Here is a 22,084-nt window from a genome sequence, read left to right on the forward strand (position 1 = left end):
AAGAAAAACAAGGTAATTGTGATGTCATGCTCTCATGTTAAAACTCATAACTCACTTATACTCAGCACTCTAATATTATTGCTTGTCTAGTTTTTGTGTGTCAATCCAACATCAGTTCAGCTTGTAGAACCTAGTAGTTAAGCACTAACTTAAAATCCTAACTTTATGCGATAGGCTTTTGGATAGTTGTGTACAGAGTGTACATCAGTAGCTACTGCCCTAGTTCAGTTTGTAGTAGCTACTAAGCTCTACCCTTGTTCAGTTTGTAGTAGCTACTAAGCACTACTAGGGTTGCCACCTGTCCAGGATTTTCCTGATTGTCCAGGATTTTCATGGTCTGTCCAGGAAAATAAAAATAAAAATCCTGGACACTGAATGTCCTGGATTTTTGTACATGATGCGCAAAATGTGTATTTCAGTTTAATTGAAGCGTGCCTACGTCCATAAACGTATACACAGCCTTATTGGCTCTACAAAAATGACGTAGCATAACATGGGTGGTGATGGTGGGGGCACGCACCGTGGAGGTTCATTAGAAATGGTAAGGTGGAGATGGAGAGTGTGTGGGACAAGAAGAGACAGAGAAAGGAAAGTTTATTCCACATAAGCAAAAAAGCAAAACCTAATTATGTATTCCCCCTTTTTTCTCAATACTGCCCCCAGGTGTCCACAACTAAAAACTGTTGAAAATATTACAAAATAATAAAGGTCTGCTATTAAATAAAGCAATTAACTAAACAAATAACTAGAAATTGTCGTTCTTACTAATTTTAGCTATACAATTGTTGCTTAGAATGATGGTTTTTATCTTGGGTTAGATGTGCGAAAGGCACCGTTGCTTACAAACAAAAAGGTCGATTGGATGGTCAAAATGTCCAGGATTTTTGTCAGACACAGGTGGCAACCCTAAGCACTACCCTTGTTTAGTTTGTACTAGCTACTAAGTACTACCCTAGTTCAGTTTGTAGTAGCTACTAAGCACTACCCTAGTTCAGTTTGTAGTATACTAAGCACTATCCTAGTTCAGTTTGTAGTAGCTACTAAGCTCTACCTTTGTTCGGTTTATAGTAGCCACTAAGCACTACCATATTTCAGTTTGACAAGACATGAACTAGTGATCACTCAAAAATCGGATCTTTTTTTCTTCTAAAAAACTTAGGAGAGACGGGCCAGGTAATTGGAACTGGACGATGAGGATGACACAACCTTCCCATCAACCACCTCTTCCATAACAGTGACGTACTTGGTCCTGGTGGAGGAGGACGAGGAGATGCTGGGGACAGGATGCAGACCATGTGGTCAGTTTGCTGCAACTGCAAAGGCTCTGCCACCTTTTTGTTTGAGCCTGGAGGAGAGCTGTGCCAGCAAATCTGAGAGTGTGTGTTACAGTGCAGATAACCACAAAAACCAACAGACCAACACACCAACACAGCCAACACACTAACTGCAAAAGCAGTTTACTGTAATGTCAGTTTAATACAACAGTAGTATTCTAACCAATGCCCCACATTTCTATTTTACTATTACCATGTTGTGGACTGCAAGCTGTCTGATTCATTGCATGAGTGTTTTCCATTGATAAATTGATTATTCATTTATAAATTTTCTTTATTTATTCAGTAAAATGAAAAAAAAAAAAATTCAATGTAAAGAGCAAACAAACATGCAAATGGCAACTCGTATGAATGCGATGCATGCAACATTTGCACACCTCTCAGACACATATCTTTTACAACATCAAAGCCAGACAAGACACACACTTGCTATATTTAGTGAACTATCTTCCATCCGAACTAATAATTGTTAATTATATGCAAAGTGCAGACAGATGAGTGAGAGTGGTTTGTGCCAACCTAATCATAAAGACACTTTTTCTCATCAACTTTTTCTGTTCAATCAGCAGAATTGCGTTTACCTCAACTATTCAGGTGCAAGCAAAATGGCACTGCTTGGTTGACCTTCATGGTATTACTCTTTGAGATTAAAGTAAAATGTCAGAGTAATTCTGTAACAAAGCTTGGTTGCAATAACACCCAAACTTGTTATGACTCGTTGGTCTAGTTTTTTTTTTTTTTTTTTTTTTTGCTTTGTTTTGCAGTGACTAAATTATCACTTTATAACCACTTACATTTTTGACATCAACCCGGCGTCTGCATTTTGATACATTTTTGACATCAACCCAGCGTCTGCATTCAACTGGTGGAACTGGGCGTGTAATCTCCACGCAGGCGACGCGTTCTGATATAAAGAACCTCCAGACGCTCCGTCTGCACTCTGTTCTCTCTCTGCACTGCCCAGGTTCTGCCAGCTACTGCACCACCTTGCCTTCGCGATGGCCAGCACTTACAGCCGTGTCTCCATGTCCTCATCTGGCTCCATGCGTGGGGGGTCCTCCATGGGCGGAGGGCTCTCCATGGGCGGAGGGATGTCCATGGGCTCTTCCGGACTCTCCCTGTCTGGAGGTAGTGCCCGCATGAGCGTCATGAGGGCCGGGAGCGTGTACGGAGGGGCAGGTGGCGCTGGCGTGCGCATCTCTGGCGCCTCCCGGACCCTCTCCATGGGTGGCGGCGGCGGTGGTGGCTACGGCTTCTCCTCCGGCGGAGGGTACGGAGGAGGCTACAGCATGTCCAGCAGCATGGAAGGAGGCGTCATCGGCAACGAGAAGTTCACCATGCAGAACCTCAACGACCGCCTGGCATCCTACCTGGTCAAGGTGCGCACCCTGGAGAAGGCCAACGCCGAGCTGGAGCTGAAGATCAGACAGTACATGGAGAGCAAGACTGGACCTGCTGCCCATGATTTCAAGGGTCACTTTGGAGTCATCAATGACCTCAGGGGCAAGGTCAGTCTAGTGACTCTATATTAACTTGTATTATATATTTAAAATTCTAATATTAAAGCAAAATATTTCTTTTTTTTATGTGCCATGTCAGGAAAGTGTCATAATTGTAGAGAGAGAACTTCATTATACTATGATAATTGAAAAGTTTGAATGACCTTGAATGATCAGGGATTGGAACTCTGTTGAAGTGACCTGATGTGTTCATGTTGACGGCTCTAGATTCAGGCAGCTCTTCTGCTTAAGGGCAGTGTGCACCTCAACATCGACAACGCAACTCTGGCAGTGGATGACTTCAGGGTCAAGTAAGTGCATCCCCATACATCTCCTGACGGTTCCAAAACATTTCTTTTATTTTTTGCACGATAATAAGCATTGCTATTCGGATGCTGAATGACAATGTAAAGCATGTACAGACACTACAGTAATCAACAATCATCAAATGACCTGTTTTGGCATTATAACATTAACCTTACAATAATGATGGGTGTGATCTGCATGTTCTTCACTGACTGACTGATTGATTGATTCAGGTATGAAGCTGAGCTGAACATGCGTCAGTCTGTGGAGGCAGACATCGGTGGACTGAGGAGAGTGCTGGATGACCTCACCCTGTCCAAATCCGACCTGAACATGCAAATCTCTGGCCTACAGGACGAGCTGGCATACATGCAAAAGACCCACCAGGAGGTAAGCTGGAGTCACATGCTAATCTGTGCAAATCACACACCTTATTCTATGATTCAAATCCTGCATTCGAATACTGTTTATCACTGCTTATCACTGGGAAACATGATAGCAGTTACCTCTGGGATGAAGTCTTTCTGCTCCAGCTATATCTACAATGTTATAGTAATGACTTACTGTCTGAGGCCTATACGCTTTGTTTATTTATGCATGCATATGGGGTAAAGAACATTTATGCTTGACATGTCTGAGTTTTGTATTTCATGCATCTGACAAAATTGGCATATCAAGGCACCTCAAGTTTAATTGCATTCTAATATGTCTGTGATGACAGAAATGCCTTTGAATTCAGATTTGAAGATTGTCAAGGTTGAAGATTGTGATTGCAGGTTGCAGATTGCAGATTGTGATTGTGGAGCGTCTTAGGGTCTGTTGTCATATAACTGATGCCGTTCTTGCCATGCTGTTTCAGGACCTGCTGACCATACGCGGTCAGGTGAGCGGACAGGTGCATGTGGAGGTGGACGCGGCACCTCAGGAGGACCTGACTAAGATCATGACAGAAATCCGCGAACACTACGAAGCGGTCGCCGTCAAGAACAGGAAAGAGCTTGAGACGTGGTTCCAGGCCAAGGCGAGTCCATTATTGTGTTGTGAACTACAGACAGATAGCATTCCCTCTCATTATGTCGTAACTACTGACAGATATGATTCGCTATCAGATTCTAGATATGTTTCACATACAAAAGAGATAGCCAATCAAATAGAATTGTGATTTTATGAGCATTATGGGTTTTTTTTTCTCATACAGACAGAATCTCTACAGAAAGAGGTGAAGACAAGCACAGAAGTCCTGCAGACATCCAGAACAGAAATCAGCACCGTCAAAAGCACATACCAGGCGCTGCAGATTGAGCTGCAGTCCCTACTGAGCATGGTAACCCTCCATACTGAATCATGATAAATGAGCTGTTGATAGATGATAAGTCATTACTTAGGTAATGTGATGATGGATCAGGGCAGCAGTATTTTGAGCTATATTGCTCTAACTTTATAAGCGGTTGGATGTGTTCTGATTGTGTATCATAAAAAATTGCCTGCTGATGATTGTACTCCAGAATACCCAGGAACGTTGCCCAGCAACATTACTCAAAAAGTAAACTTTCCATCAGCTCTTCATGAATTACCTTGTACATTCATAAAGAAATGTGTTCTTTTTCACTGACAAAAGCACTTGTTCAGGATCCAAGATTTAAATGTGTCTTCCTTCTGTAGAATTGAGTTGAAACAAAGTCCTTTTAGGCAAGTCCCTCCACTCAGCGGCCATTTGTCAACACTTTCTGGGCACTCGTCGGGCATCCATTTCGGCAGAAATGCGCTGCGTGTGCAAGGCTTCACAACACCAATCTTGCTCCAGCGGCGAGATCACAACACATGATTGGCTCAATGTATTCACATGTCGACGTTTTGCCGAGGAAGGGGTGGGATATGTGTAGACAACGGCCATATTGGCGTGACAAACTAGCCCCATGCATTTCTATGGAGTATTTTTTGAGTGCTGTGTCTCCACATTAGAAAGTCTGTGGTTGAAACGAGTTGAATCTGAATTTGACACACGCAACAAATTAGCAGCTCAGTGTCGAGTATGACCTGTACAATTCTTTCATACAAACATACATCACAGACCACTTAGAGGTGCAAACAATATCCAAGTTTTGGTTGATTTGACCATCAGTTAACATCAAAACTGCCATTTTATTTTGGATAGACAATAGCAATACACTGTACATCATACTGTAGGAGTGATTAACGCCAAAAAATCTAGACTGGAGTAGGGCAATTCCATGGAAAATTACATTTTTGGTAACAACCATAACGCCAATAAAATGTAATGGTATGGTATGATGTGAATGATTACATGAAATGAGCATTTTCTATTTTTGGCTGATGAATGTAAATCATTCACATCATACAAATGCCAAGACATTTCACTGGCGTTATGGATGTGACAAAAAGTCAATTTTCCGTGGAATTGCCCAGTAACTCAACATGTGGCACCTCCGATATGTGAGATAGTGTTCTAAAGATGTCAAATGGTCCGCTATAGTCACCACTTTCATAGCCAAGGAGCCAGAAGTGAACACACATGGATGGCTATAACAACTGTGCTTTCATTATACAACTAAATACGGCAAAATACTTATACTTATACTACTTATAACCCTTGAGCCAGCTCCTTACTATATGATCTTAATGGCTGTTTGTACCTCCAACAGTTTGTGTGAAAGAATAAGGCAAGTGTGAAAGAATAAGGCCAGGTTATTCTAGTTACTGCCTGGTTACCAAAGAATAAGGCCAGGTTATTCCACAAAAACATCCTCAAACGCCCAAATGTTTGTGTGAAAGAATAAGGCCAGGTTATTCCACAAATGCTGTATCTTTGTGTGAAAGAATAAGGCCAGGTTATTCCAAAAATGCTTTATCTTTGTGTGAAAGAATAAGGCCAGGTTATTCTTAAAACTCATAGTTTCAAATGGCCACTCACTCTTCTATCTCTCTCTATCCCTTTCTCTTTCCCTCTATTTTTTCTTTCTGTCCCTCTCCCTCTTTTCCTCTTTCTCTATCTCGCTCTGCCCCCTCTCCACCCCCCCTCCTCCCCTCCTGAACAGAAAGCGTCCATGGAAGGCACGCTGGCGGAGACTAAGAACCGCTACGGTGGCATCATGGCTGGGTACCAGTCTCAGGTGAGCAGCCTGGAGGCCCAGCTCACCCAGCTGCGTGCAGACCTGGAGAGCCAGAGCTCCGAGTACAAGATGCTCCTGGACATCAAGACCAGGCTGGAGCTGGAGATCGCAGAGTACAAGAGGCTGATGGACGGAGAAGCAGTCAGGTGGGCCTACTGTGATATCACAGTTTTCCTCTATAATTCCCTTCTCTGAAATGAAATACTTGCTTTATTTATCTATAGATAGATAGATAGATAGATAAAACTTTATTATCTCTATTAAACTTTAAGTCTGATTTTTTTCTTGCGTCCATTTCATAGTAAACATTTCTATCTGGAGCTCTCTCCTCAGAAAAAAATAAGAGAATTATCCATCTTAACCAGCTCCATCCTGTTCAGTGTGCAGCTGTGCTTCTCATACCCTCTGTTCACCACTAGATGGCACAAAAGAGTTCTCTATCCTCCATCCTTCATTCTTTTAGCCTTTGTCCATTATGCCACAGTATAATCTGACCCTTGTTTGCACCCCACAGCTCGTCATCCTCCAGCTCCAGTTCCAGGACCAAATATGTCACAGTGGTGGAGGAAGTGGTGGACGGACGGGTAGTGTCCTCGTCCAGCAGTTCGACCTCGTCCTCCGCAATCCGCAGGTACTGATGAACCTGCTTCTGTGGGCCTCGGAAACTCCTCCAATCGAATCGTTTCCTATCAAACAAAACAATAAAGTGAAAAGTTGCATCAAACCAAAAAAGGTCTACTGTTGTGTTTCTCCTGTTACACCTACAAAAATGATTGTGTGATAACATGCCAATTTATGTGTCAACTATATCAAGACATGCCATTGAAAACAAGACATTGAAAACAGGGCCTGCGTTGTTTGAAACACTACACACTATTAACACAACACCATACCCAAGAAGCAGAATCAAAATTAAACACTTCAGTCAAAACTTTACAATTATTTATTGAAACTCTATTTTTTTGTCATATCACAACACATTCATCACATGATCTGATAATGTTTGAATTAGTTACACACTAATGTACTCAATGCAAAACACATTTGACAAAACATGTTTTCCTAGGATATAGTGCATGCTTGTTCAAGAAGGATTAAAGGACAATTTTGAGTACACAAATACATTGACCAAACACAAAACATAAGACCATTGAGGACTTTTTTTTCTCCACATTGTGAAGTCCACTTTTAAACTGCTTACACACACAGGGCCCTATTTTCATGACGCAAAACCTGGCGGAAAGCAGATTATTATCTCAGCACAAAATGTATTCTTATCTTGCACATCTCTTTTATTGAGCAATGCGCCAAGGTGTGCGGCAGTTAACGACAGGGCCAGTTCTCCCTATACGCACACTACACAAGTTGCGTAGGGCCCGCAAGTTAATGAAGGCCCCCTCCCCGTCTCCCCTTCAGTGAAAGCGCACAGTCGGGTAAACTTGTGTTCGTTCCATGGTTTGATGTCAACACATAGTAGCCTATATCTCTCCAGCGCGTGTTGCTGTCCTAGCCTAGTCCTACCTAACATGGCAGTGAAACCCCTGATCTGTCTGCGGCTTGCTTGCCAGCCTTTCCCAGTCACAGTACAGTACATTGCAAAGTTGTGAAATATAATCACATATTCCGTTTTTTATATGCGGGCTACTGGCTACATTTATATGTAACCGCGTCTTTAAATGCGTTCATAGTAACGTGCTGCTGGGCATGAAACTAGCAGTTTTTCAGCAGAAACACAGGATCGAAACTAATTGGTGATTTCACTTTTATATTTTTAAAAGAAGTAAATGGTTTTACAATAATTTCAGTCAAGCTTTGGTTTATATAGCCAACTACAGAATGTATGCAAAATAGAAAGTATAATAACTTTAATTTGCTGTGCATACTGGACAATAGATGCACAACGTAAATTAGGCCTACATGAAGTATTAAAATTATTGTTTAAAATTATGTTTGAAAAAATATTAAAGGGAATCAGGGGGAGCCATTTCAGTAGCCTAGCCTATGTCTTTGGTAAGTAGCCTACTACAGACACAGGTGAAGAACAGTCAGCTTCAGCCAGTAGGCTACAAGCACAACCAGACCCTTACAAAAAATAACTGCATTACTTCAAGTGTCAAAACCGTTGTTATGGAGGAAATATTTGCAGATCTTATGCAGAAAATGCAGTTTTTGGACACAACAAAACGCCATTGTACTGCATAGTACTGTACTTTACTGCAGAAATGCAGTATTGTGTACATGAAAATACTAGGCTACTGCCTACTGTAGTATAACTGAACTGTACTTGGAAAAAACTGCAGTTATTTTTTGTAATGGGATATGTACAGCAAGCATCAAAAGCAAGCAGCCCAGACCCTAAAGCTGGGCATTTATAGCTGTGAAGGTGATTCACACACAATTATTTTTCTTTCTCCTAGTTCTTTAAGGGGAAAAACACAATATTTGGTATTTCCGAAGAAATCCAAAATGGGGCGCGATGAATGTATTGGGAGCAAGATACGACCGTTAAAAAATTTGTTACAATTTGGCCCTCAGAGTTCAGATTGGAGGGCCCCTTAGCAGGATTTTGCTTAGCGCACCATGGAGGTCTGAACCAGCACTGGTTAACGACCTACAGTAAGGAGGGGTCTGCGTTTTCTAAAAATTGCTATTGTACACTACCTAAAATGCATTACGCCATTGACCAAGAGAAACCTGGTGAGAAATCCATGGCGAGTTGTTTATGTTATTCTAAGAGCACATTATCAACAGTGATATGGGCGGGCCACAACGCACTCTGCTTCTGTCATCCACAAACGCGCACCAGCACACATCCATGCAAAACATTACAACTTACACAATTACAATGGGAAACATAATTAGAACTAGAAATGTAATGCCAAAGGAATTACAATAGTGGATGGAAAGCTGCTGGCTTAAGGTTGGTGGGGAGATTCCTGAAAAAAAAACATTGAATCTCTTCATCTTTGAGTTCATACAAACCCTCTTACCAAAAAACCTTGTGTGTCTGGCATTCTTGAGATATCAAACTCAAGGTGGGTTTGACCTTGACATTTGACTTCATCATTGAGTCCATACAAATTTTCACACCAAATTTGAAGCAAGTAGCCTATGTCAAGCCGTTCTGAAGTTGTGGCACAAGCACGAAAGCTGGCCTTTGGAAAATGTAGTTCAGAGAAAGCCTAATTATAGCCTATGCAATGCAATAGGCTACCTGCAAAACGGGGCTTTCAGTTGGTGTTGATGACTGCTCATTCTGCACCCAGATAACAATTAGTCATTGAATCTATGTTAATCAACATTACTTTGTCAACGTTAAAATCATTGACTCAACGTCACACTGCAACATTGATTCTACATCACTTTTGCACCCTTCATTAATATTGAAGCAACGTTGAAATTACAACCAAACTAAAGATCGATGTGATTTCATGTGGTATTTCAATTGATATTAAACCTCAGTAAACCACTATTAGCCTAATCTGGCAAAATATTGGGAAATTCATATCCTGCTTTATCTAGAGCCAGGATAAATTTGGTTAGGCCTAGGTAGGCTTTGTCTGGTTTAGGCTACACAAGCTTGCATAAATAACCATTGACAACTTGTTATCAGTTAAGCAAGTGCATTTATTCCCTCTTCATCTAGAAATTCACGTGTGCTGTGCTTTCCTGCCATCCATAGCAGTTGCAGTCAGCCTGATCCTCCAGTAGCAGAGTGAAGCGCCACCTAACAGAAATAGAAGGGGGGGGAAAGAGACATATGTTCAACAAACTACCAGCTAAGCTTACAATCAAGTCATTTTACGCCACAACCTGCCACTCATACAAACGTAGTTCAAAACGAAGGCTAAGTTTCAGCCAGTGACTGTTTGCCATAGAAGGCCATTTCCCTTGTCAGGCCAACTATCTCTAGGAAAGGTGGCTGACAATTTGAGTGTGAAGGCTAAGCACTATCGCCGCCACTGCACACAACCGCAAACCTAGAAACATTCCCGAGATCTAGCTAACGTAATATAACTTACCTACTGAATCCTCGGTTATCGCTTAATCAAGTTATGAACTTACTCAACGTAATACCAATATTATCAAACTAACGTAAGTTCAACGTAACGTCCTCTCTAGACGTAGCAGCTACGAGTGTGTTGCTAATTGATGGCAGCTAACGCCAGCTTGCTTGCTTACTTGTCTAGCCGAGTCGTTAAAAACAGACTTCACATATATACACCATTCGAATAGAAAATACAAATGAATTGTAACTTACATTGGGTGTGGTAGGAAAACGTCCATTTCGTCGTAGTTTGCTGGACGAAGCAGACACCATGGGCTCTATCTTCCACTCCAGCGCAATTGACTTTGCGCAAGTCGCTTTGTGGGCGGATCTTGGGCGCTGTGCTATTTTACCGGCGGGATAATGACTGTTGCGCCCGACGCAAATCTAAAATGGGGTGGTCTGTAGTAGCTACATTACTCATGGGTGTGGTTTGGGCAATAAACCAATCAGAGCGTCATCTCACATTCCCACGCAGGCACCAGGCACGCTTGTTCCATAGCGGATTGCTATTATGATGGCGGATTTGCCAGGCGCAGCCAGGAACGGTTCACAGCCTATTGCCAGTTGGGAACAGTTTGCTATTGATTTTTCCTCTTGACAAAATGTAATACAGAAATGTCACTTTCCGATGTTTTGGGATCACTCTCACTGAATCACGAGGTTATGAATGCATGGGGATATTTTTGCAATGTAATCTAACATTACCTCACTATAGACAATGCAGATCTTCTGTCAGATAAGCTCTCCTCTTCCGTGCTGCTGCTGGGGCATTTGGGTTAAATGGCATCAGCATGCAGTTCAACATCACGTCTCATTAAGTCCTCTAATATTTCCTAATTTATGTCATCAACACATCTGTGATTCGTGGAAATGTGTACGCTAGATTTATACCTATTTTTTCACATCGGACACCACACTGATTTCCCTCGTGTAGCAATATTTGTCCTTATTTGTAATTATGTATGGTTTGGAGAAATGGGAATTGTGTCGTATAGATGAGAGGAGCAAAGTGCATTGCGCAACACAAGCGCCCAAGCAAGCGCTCCTGCAGGTGTAAGCTACGGCTGTACCTTACCATCAGGCAACTCAACAACAAGTTGACCTATCTTTTCAACTCTGCACAGTATCCTATTAACTGCATGACAGTGGGCTATTCACAATATTTTATGTAAAGTAGAGTTTGTAAACACGTTATCATCAACTTAATGCACGCACAACTTTTGTTTGAGCAGGAGAGAGAATAACAATGAATGGACGCAGCAACTACAGAAATTGTAGCCAAGGCTACTTGCTGCTTTCTTTTACTATCTATGGTTGGTGGTTAACAGCACATAATAAGCGGATTAAAGCTAATTCACAAACTCAAGACTCCAAGGCCATCATGGATATAAAACGTTTTTTGAAAACAACGAAAGGATGGAGGGAACATAGCAAAGCTTGGAGTTATTTCAGATGGGCTACAACAAGGTAGGCAAAATTGTGGTGCTTGTCAAAACCTTAGCGCAGCTGGAATAATGCTTATAGGCTGGTGTTAAAGCGCACACAATGTTTAAAGCCATACACAATTAAATTGGAACAAAACTAAAAGTAACTTTAGCCTTTATAGGGCTGTATAAAGTTGTCCAAATTAATAGGTCGTAATTAGGCGTTGTTGTTGTAAAGATATTGCATGTAGATGTACTAATAGGCTACTACATTTTTAGTTCACCAATGCACGAACAAAACCGGGAAACGGACAAATATTATCAAGGCTTTGAATGTTTCCATCTGTGCACAGGGTGTCTGTAGATCAGTGTGCATAGCATTCATTTCTGCAGGCCTGTGGCCATGCATGCGCCCTTAAAATAGCATCTGAATTTGCGCCACTGACTTTAGACCAGGAGGTTCCTGGTCTGTGGCGGAATTGTTTTCTGAAACTGCAAAATATCAACAGGGAACGTTTGCGCCGGAACACGCCCCCTCTTTTCGCTGAAACGCCCCCGTGGGCGCACATGTACCTGTGGAGGGAAAATTCCAATATGCGCTGACTGCAAAATAGGAAAGACAAAAGCTTGAGTATACAAAGTCAATTGCGCTGGAGTGCAAGATAGAGCCCCAAGAACGTAAACTGTCTTGAAGAGAATTGAGCAGTGTGGTTCAAAAGCGATTAATTACAGGATGTGTAGGACTAGTTTAGGGAGCGCCTGATTGTATGCAGGTGGACCCGCACCTGATTACTTTACGACCCTTCTAAATGAGCCCCCGTTGTGATGTCATAGAGAAAAAATTTTTTTTTCATTTTTAATCTCCTATTTCTCAAAAAGTATAAACTTTTTAAAATATCTGAAATGATAACTCTCTTGTCCAACTCCAGACCTACACAACGGTTATTTCAACATGTCTGTACATTAAGCGATTAGAGCTGCATTCATTTTTGAAAAGGTAAAAAGAAAAGGTTATAATAATAAGAAACCAGGAGATTTCAAGATGGTGGATTCCATCCACTATAATAAAGATATAACAAAAGACATCTCACAATGAGTTGTTATTCATCATCATTTGCAAATTGGTAATGACGGATAAAAGTAATTAGGCGAGAGGCAAATATGAAGCACAGATGAAGATGCCCTGTCACAAGATGTAAGCAGCATTTCCTCTGCAGGGTTTATAGTTTTTTATTCAGTCATTCGAACATTATTGGGGTAAGTGTTGCTTTTTCCAGGCTATGTTTTCGATGGTAACCCATTGTCAGTCAATAAAGTAATTAACTGTGTATAACTGTTTTGTCTTTGACTGACACCACAGTGAAGTTTCACTTTGCCAATGAGTTCAAATAATAGAGTGCAAATGTGTGTAGGCTATACTATAGGTTTTAGTAAAGCATGTTTTGGTAGAATAACTATTCCATACAGTCTCACATGCAAGCAGAGTCCTTCAAATGCGCCACTGACTATCAAAATACCGATGCACTGTTTGCTGTTAAAGGGAATGACAGATGTCATTCTCATTGGTTTAAATTATGTTACGGCCAAAACACACCCATGACTGATTAAGAATTATAGGAATGCGTTGTTGCGCCATCCGCCTGACGTTTGATAACGAAAACACCCCCAATGTGGACTAAATTTAAATAAGCTTTTGACTAGTGACTATGTGTTTTAAACCATGATAGGGCCCACAATCTTGCATATCACACAATGTCACTCAAACACCATAACCCCACATAACACCATAACTCCGCACCAAATCTGCAAAACCACACACTAATTATCAACCTTGACTCAGTTTTCAATTTCATAAAATACATTTTGCAAGACAGTGTCTCTTCTTCCTCCTCTTCCTCTCAGTTCTATTGCCTTGAATGTCTGTTGTTGACAAGGGCTCACCTGTTGCCCAGTGTCGAGGACTGAATGCTGAGTTTACAGTTATGCACCCAAGTGTCTACACAAAAAAGCTGTGCTCTGCAGTCGCTTCTAATAACAAACTGGAAAATGGAATGCCAAATGAATAAGTGAGTGCATGGGTGAGATGATCTCAGTTAAGAGAAAACCCTGATTACAGAGAAGTGCCAGGAAAACACTGGCTTGCCTTGCACAGTAATCCTCTCTTGAACCATGGCTTACTGTACTGTGTGTGAAGAATACCACAGAAGCATGAAATACCTAATGAAAAAAAGTGGAAGTGCGAAATTCCACACTGCCATCTCTCTACACCCTTCGTCTCCTGTAGCACTACAAACTTGAACAGGGTCAGCCCTATGTTCCCAAAACCCTATGTTCCCACAGCCCTATGTTCCCACATTTCTAAGGTTAGGGTTGGGGTTAGGGTTAGGCCTGAGGTGTGGGTGGGTTAGGGTTAGGGAACATACTGTAGGGGCCCGTCCCATTTCTCCCCCCTTAAAACTTCTACTTGGTTTTGATTGCCCTCAACATTAAAGCCCCCTCGACAAGGGAAGTGGAGGTGAAGATCTTTCCCTATGAATTGGGACACCACTATATGCAAATTAGTGTAGCTTAACGTGCTCACCTACGTCTGCATGGCTTACGCGTGTCTACCGGGTAGTAGCCTGCTACTATTTTCATTCAGGAACATGCCCGTTCCAGCGGTCATTGTTGTGTGGGCTGTGCTGGTTTATCTACGTCTGGTTAATCAACAAAGACATTCGTGTTCATGTGAACGCCAGAACACACATCCTAAATATTGATGAAACTATTGATTTATAACGTTATTTGATGGGCAGACTCTCAAAGCAATCAGCAGATATCATGAACATCGTTAGATAGCTTCATGAGATATTTTCTAACATTAGTGTTCAAAACTCAACAGTCCATCAGATGTGCATCAAACTAACATATTCCAACATATTTCCAACAAATTTTAATATGCTTATTTGTGAAAATATATGAAAAAATTGACCGACTCACTAAGCTCGCACGGTATCCTGGGTAATTTCATCTCCCACTTCGTTTTAAGCCTGCATTGGTCCTGGCTATATTTTGAGGGTTGGTTTTAAGGGGAAAGTAGCACTTCCCCTTGCTCCCTAAAGTAATGGGACACCCTAACCCTACACGTGCACGCGCAAAAACGAGGGTTAGGGCAAAAATCTAGGGGTAGGGGAGGTATTGGGACGGGCCCTAGGGCTGTGGGAACATAGGCTTGCTCCCAACTGAACAAGGGTAGTGCTTAGTAGCTACAAACTGAACAAGGGTAATGCTTAGTAGCTACTACAAACTGAACAAGGGTAGTGCTTAGTAGCTAATACAAACTTAAATAGGGTAGTGCTTAGTAGCTAATACAAACTTAAATAGGGTAGTGCTTAGTAGCTAGCTACAAACTGAACTAGTGAACTAGGTTAGTACTTAGTAGCTACTACAAACTGAACTAGGGTAGAGCTTAGTAGCTACTACAAACTGATCTAGGGTAGTACTTAGTAGCTACTACAAACTTAAATAGGGTAGTACTTAGTAGTTACTACAAACTGACATACACTCTACATAACTATCCAAAAGCCCATGGCATAAAGTGAGGATATTAAGTTAGTGTTGAATCATGATGGAATCATTTGTCTAGAATAATGCCTTAAAGAACACATTCAATTTGCTACTCTTCACAATAACATTTGGCTGCTGGGTTGTCAATAGGCTACTATATTAAGCCATCCTAAGTTGACTCTGAGCAGTTGTGTGTCTCTTTCTCAGACTTTCTTTCATCTCAGTTATGAAGGTCAGGAAATTACATGTAAAGGTCAAAGGCATGTCTGGTTAAAGTCATTAACAGGAAGCATACGACACTTTGCCAAAAAACCTCACCCAGTTTTCTGTTTGAGTGTTTGTGTGTGTGTGTGTGTGTGTGTGTGTGAGAGAGAGAGAGAAAGAGAGAGAGAGACATTTGAGATCGCATCACTTTCTTAACAGACCATGTGAGGTCTGTTAAGAAACCTTTGTCTGCACCATCCAAATATATTTTGCTTCAGGAAACTGTCACGGTAATGCCCTTTACGTTGGACCTGGATAAGCACTGTAACTCTGACAACTTTTTTCCAAGCATTATGAAAGTGGCAAATGTCAAGATAAGTCATGAAATTCCCTCAGGCAATTATGGCTTCTCACAGACACACACACAGGCATTTCTTCTGTATGTGTAGCAATCCAGTAACGCAACCAAGCAATCGGGGTCTGTCTGCCTGTCTGTCTGTCAAGAAGGATAGTGCTTAGTAGGTAGTACAAGTTGAACTACGGTAGTGCTTACAAACTGACGTACACTCTGTACATAATTTTACATAAAACCTTTCCATTTCCAAAATACCGCTATTTTATATTGCCTGGTAATAAAACATCATGCAACATCCTTACGCATCTTGTTTTCAGATAGATCAGAAATGTCAAATAACTTTTGCTTTGGGTCGTCGGCAGCAATGGGAAATTCACCATGCAGAACCTCAACAATCGTCTGGCTGGCTACATGGCTAAGGTGCGGACCCTGGAGAAGGCCAACGCTGAGCTGGAGCTGAAGGGCCAACACTGAGCTGGAGCTGAAGGGCCGGACCTGAGGCCCACGATTACAGGGCCTGTCATTGCCGACCTGCAGGCAAAGGTAGCCTACATTATACAGAACACAGACAGCCTTTGTGATTGAACCACAAGCCATAGTAATAGACTCAATGTGTTCTTTTGACTGTTTAGTGACTACTGCATGTTACGATGGTTGTCGTTTATTGTTTATTTAGATCCACGGCTTTATCAGCGCCAAAGGAAGCATCCACCTGAGAAATGATAATGCTAACTTGGCTCTGGACGACTACAAACTGAAGTGAGTTTTCAGACATTGTTTTGCCAATTACGTTACATTTAGTCATTTAGCGGACACTTTTATCCAAGCCACTTACAAAAAGGGAACAGTCAAGTTTCTACAGTGCTGCAAGGACATGTTAGTGCAGCACCAAATACTATTTGCATAGGATGTAGCAAGTGCTACATTAAACCATGTCCAGTTGTTGGTACTGGTAGTGCTAGGAGAGGCGCTCTGAAAAGCTGGGTATTCAGAAGTTTTTTGTCCCCACTAGAGATGATTGTGTGCTCATTTCACTGCTGTGTGATGTGAAGGATAGGTAAAAGCAGGATATATCAATATCCAGTCAGCATGCATACAGTATTGTAACGATTTGATAGCGACACACATAGTTCTCCAATCAAAAGGTTTATTAGCTGAAACCAGAGTAAGGACTCCAACACAGAATATAACACACACAGAGCAGGTCAAGTAGACACACACACTACACATACAGGGGAGGACGCAGCCCCCCACACAAAGAGGATCACACATGAGGGAGAACTAAAAGGGAAACATGTTACAATAAAGACGCTAACTTTACACTCAAAACTAAGGAGAAATACAGACATAAACCCAAATGTTCGCTCCCGCATCCCAGCATGCCCTGCGTGGGAGAACGCTATACAATTTCTTGTGCGCCGACGTTACAGTATGTACCCCTAAGTTGTTGTCTTTTTTATATTAAAAAACGTATTGGGTTTTAAAAGAAAATACAAGCCTTTTGACTGCTCATTAGTATAAAGAGTAATGTAAGACCATGTTATATTTACTTCTGTTTGCTCTGGAATCAGTGAGAAACAGAGTAGTCTTTTGTTCCTCTCCTATATCAAAAACATTTGAAGATTGAAGCGGATTCCCAGATAGCAAAATCAGATTGGCAGATGGTGGACCACTGGTGGTATGCTGCCGGTGTGGTCCGCCACTGGACCACCATCTCTTTAAATTTAACTTGTCATGAATATTAAGAAAAGTTAATAAAGTGATATATGGAGTATAACTGAACAAATGAAAAGATTTTAGACCAATAGTGGCAAAATATTGGACAATTTGTCTGCAACCCGCCAGCGCACCACCAGAGAACCGATGAGCAAAATGCCAGCGGACCGCCAGCTATGCCCCCAATGGACCGACAGTGGTCCGCCAGCCTCTTGCTATCTGGGTTGAAACTCATTGCAAATTGCAGTGAGTGTACTGCTTTGTCCTGTCCACCTGTTCCACTATGGAGCCCATTTGAGGATGTAGTACGTGTCCTGTTTCACTATGGAGCCCATTCCTCTTGTTTCACTAACAGTCGCCACGCTAGTTAATCAGTGGACTTTGAATTTGAATTTGAATCAAACTGTCCAGTACTGTCTGATAGGAGTGTGATGAATGCTTATCTGCATTGCAGGTATGAGAGTGAGGCCGCCATACGCCAGACCATGGAGGCTGATGTCGCTGGCTTGAAAACTGTACTGGCAGACATCACTTTCACCAAGACAGACCTCACTGCCCGCTTGACTGGCCTGACGGAAGACCTGGTCGTGCTGCAGAAGAACCACACAGAGGTACTATACTTGATAAGCCTCGACTTCATCTATGCAGACATCTAACATGCGCAAATACACATCCACTTTTGCTTTTTTGATAATAGAGAAAAGGAAATGATGTCACTACCACCATAGTGTTACTGCCATACTCTGCTGGAATGGCTGATTTTAGTGTATATAGACCCTTTCAACAAGGTAAACAAAAACAATGCTTGAACGTTCTATTTGGGCCCCAATCTACTTCCTCTGCATTAAGATAACATATGGAATGTTAAAAAGGAAGTCTTGTGGGGCCAACTATGATGCTGATAATGGAACTCTCTTGAAAGGGTCCACTATGATGCTGATAATGGAACTCTCTTGAAAGGGTCCATAGAATGAAAACTCAAGTGTATCAATAGTAGGCCTAGTAGTAGAACCAGCAGCAGCAGCAGTAGTGATGGCAGTAGTTACAATTGTATAACTGTAATTATAGTAGTATAGTTGTAAAATTGTACATGTTAGCAGTAGCTGTTGCTTTTTGTAGTGGATAGAGCATCCAATGGATCTTACAAGATAAAGCCTTTAGGTTGCTTTGATCTCTGCGACTAAGTGCCAGCTTATGGTAATTTCATTTGTCCACTCTGAAAGGACCTGCTCGCCCTGCGCACCCAAGTCCGCCACCAGGTCAACGTGGACGTGGACGCTGCACCCCAGGAAGACCTCTCTGCTGTCCTGACGGGAGTCCGCGAACACTACGAAGCTGTGGCCGTCAAGAACAAGACGGAGCTTGAGGCGTGGTTCCAGGCCAAGGTCTGAGACGTGTTTTTAAACATCAACTCACTCAGTATGCCGGTATGGAGGTTACAGTACATAAAATTATTTCTACTTGAATGTAGTAGCGTGCCAAACATACCATGTACAGTACACAATACAACAAGTAAGTATTTATTCATTTCTGATTGGTCGAGGGCTATTCCATGAGTCATTCCGAGGAGCTGGGCCTCCAGCCGTATCACAGCCATGGATATATGTGCCACCAGCACCACTCTCACCCATGTCATATTGCTCAGTTATGCTGTTCTAACAGGGCGGTATTTTTGACCCTAAGATGAAACTGACAGGCAACGTTACGGCATTAGACTGCTTCTAACCGATTATTGATGTCACAATGATGTCACAATGTCCTGCTGCAGACGGAGAGCTTGAAGAAAGAGGTCACCACCAGCACGACCACCCTGCAGGTCAGCAGCTCTGAAGTGACCTCCATGAAGAGCACCATTCAGGCTCTGCAGATTGAACTCATGTCTCTGACCAGTATGGTAGGTCCACGCATCTTAGTCTAGTCAAATGGGGTGATACAAAGCAAAATTGTGTGTGTGTGTGTGTGTGTGTATGTTCATTTCCCTCATATTTTGTCTGAATGTGTGTGTGTGTGTGTGTGTGCATGTATTCATTTCCCTCATATTTTGTCTGTGTGTGTGTGTGTGTGTGTGTGTGTGTGTGTGTGTGTGTGTTTACAGAAAGCCTCTCTGGAGAACACACTCTCTGAGACAAAGATCCGCTACGCAGGCATGCTATCTGGATTCCAGTCTCAGGTGAGCAGCCTGGAGGCCCAGCTGGCACAGCTGCGTATTGACCTGGAAACCCAGAGCTCCGAGCACAAGATGCTCCTGGACATCAAGACCAGGCTGGAGCTGGAGATCGCAGAGTACAGCAGACTGCTGGACAGTCAAGTTAGCAGGCAGGTGACAAATGTCATAGAAAAACAAAAGCAGCAACAACAACAACAACTACAACTACAAACAACAACACACATCATACAGCAGATGAGGAGGTTTGTTCCTTAATAGGTTTGTGAAGTATCGGTCATAGTTGAGGAGTTGTGTATCTGTGTGGGACAACTACAGTGTTTCCCACAGAATTAAATTCTATTTGTGGTGGTAAGTTTGCAGAATTAACTTGAATGCAACAGTTTTTAACAAATTAGCGCAGCGTGGTTTGTGGGCAGCCGTGGCCTACTGGTTAGCACTTCGGACCTGTAACTGGAGGGTTGCCGGTTCGAACCCCGACCAGTAGACCAAGTGCCCTTGAGCAAGGCACCTAACCCCTCACTGCTCCCCGAGCGCCGCTGTTGATGCAGGCAGCTCACTGCGCCGGGATTAGTGTATGCTTCATCTCACTGTGTGTACACTGTGTGTACACTGTGTGCTGTTTGTGTTTCACTAATTCACGGATTGGGATAAATGCAGAGGCCAAATTTCCCTCACAGGATCAAAAGAGTATACTTATACTATACGTATGATGCTAACCAGATTTAAGCACAATTTAGTACAACCTGGAAAATCATTGTGTGGTGGTCAATGTTGATATTGTGGTGGGCCACCACAAATAAGTCAATGTATGGGAAACACTGAACTATGTGGGAAACATCTAGCAGATGTGTTGTCTGTGATTGGTCGAAACTAACCACATGGTCTGCATCCTGGCCCCAGCAGCTCCTCCTCCACCAGGACCAAGTACGTCACTGTTATGGAAGAGGTGGTTGATGGGAAGGTTGTGTCATCCTCGTCGTCCAGTTCCAATTACCTGGCCCGTCTCTCCTGTGCACAAGTATTGCCTCTTGCCAACTGTTTGGAAATGAAGACAAAATAAACATTCTGGAAGAAAAAAGATCTGATTTTTGAGTGATCACTAGTTCATGTCTTGGAGCACAGACCAGAGGTCTCAGAGTGTAAGTAAGAAGTAAGTAAGTAGTAAGTAAAAATGTATTTATAGAGCATTTAAACACAGCTTTCGCTGGCCAAAGTGCTGTACAAAATAAAATAATATAAAAATAAATATAAAAATAAAATAAGTACAAATAAGTAAACAATAAATTACAATGAGACCAGCAACAGCAGACTGGCACAGATCAACAGCAACAATGACTCAACAGCAACGACAACAGAAGACATGTACAGAGTTACAGACAGGGCAACAGACAGAGGGTTAGGAAGCTGGGAAGGATAAGGTGAAAAGATGGCTCGAGGAGGAGAGCTGTGCCGGCAGATCTGAGAGACCTGGGGACTTGATGGATGAGGTCTTACGGGACCGTTTATTTACATAATACTTTCTTTTAATTTGACAAAAAGTGGGGGGGATAGAATCGTGTTTCAGCAAAAGTGTGTATGTTATAACACCCACAACCCCCACACTCGCTATGCCCCTTGCTACTAAGCACTACCCTTGCTCAGTTTCTATTAGCCACTAAGCGCTACCCTTGCTTAGTTTGTATTAGCTACTAAGCACTATACCCGTTCAGTTTGTATTAGCTACTAAGCACTATACCCGTTCAGTTTGTATTAGCTACTAAGCACTATACCCGTTCAGTTTGTATTAGCTACTAAGCACTATACCCGTTCAGTTTGTATTAGCTACTAAGCACTATACCCGTTCAGTTTGTATTAGCTACTAAGCACTATACCCGTTCAGTTTGTATTAGCTACTAAGCGCTATACCCGTCCAGTTTGTATACCCGTTCAGTTTGTATTAGCTACTAAGCACTATACCCGTCCAGTTTGTATTAGCTACTAAGCGCTATACCCGTCCAGTTTGTATTAGCTACTAAGCACTATACCCGTCCAGTTTGTATTAGCTACTAAGCACTATACCCGTCCAGTTTGTATTAGCTACTAAGCGCTATACCCGTTCAGTTTGTATTAGCTACTAAGCGCTATACCCGTCCAGTTTGTATTAGCTACTAAGCGCTATACCCGTTCAGTTTGTATTAGCTACTAAGCACTATACCCGTCCAGTTTGTATTAGCTACTAAGCGCTATACCCGTTCAGTTTGTATTAGCTACTAAGCGCTATACCCGTCCAGTTTGTATTAGCTACTAAGCGCTATACCCGTCCAGTTTGTAGGGTGGAGAGAGAAGGCAGTGTGTAATTTTGCACTTCCGCT

The 22,084-nt window shown here is 42.2% G+C and overlaps 1 protein-coding gene and 1 pseudogene across 2 annotated transcripts; both read left to right on the forward strand.

Annotated features, from left to right (window-relative positions):
- The first annotated feature begins 2,332 nt into the window (after window positions 1-2,332).
- On the forward strand, window positions 2,333-6,941 carry LOC125296157 (keratin, type I cytoskeletal 13-like). 2 transcript variants are annotated; one of them, XM_048245872.1, is made up of 7 exons: window positions 2,333-2,842; window positions 3,062-3,144; window positions 3,373-3,529; window positions 3,999-4,160; window positions 4,338-4,463; window positions 6,196-6,416; window positions 6,785-6,941. In XM_048245872.1, the coding sequence occupies exons 1-7, from the start codon at window positions 2,333-2,335 to the stop codon at window positions 6,906-6,908; spliced, it is 1,383 nt and encodes a 460-aa protein (XP_048101829.1). In that variant the 3' UTR covers window positions 6,909-6,941. The 2 variants fall into 2 exon arrangements, with proteins under 2 accessions (XP_048101829.1, XP_048101830.1); XM_048245873.1 differs by lacking the exon at window positions 6,785-6,941 and adding an exon at window positions 6,755-6,764 and having other exon boundaries at window positions 2,474-2,842; window positions 3,999-4,164; window positions 4,342-4,463.
- A 5,976-nt stretch (window positions 6,942-12,917) lies between these two features.
- Window positions 12,918-20,799, forward strand: LOC125295922 (annotated as a pseudogene).
- The last annotated feature ends 1,285 nt before the right edge of the window (window positions 20,800-22,084 follow it).

The sequence above is a fragment of the Alosa alosa genome, chromosome 6 (genome assembly GCF_017589495.1).
Source record: "Alosa alosa isolate M-15738 ecotype Scorff River chromosome 6, AALO_Geno_1.1, whole genome shotgun sequence".
NCBI lineage: Eukaryota > Metazoa > Chordata > Actinopteri > Clupeiformes > Clupeidae > Alosa > Alosa alosa.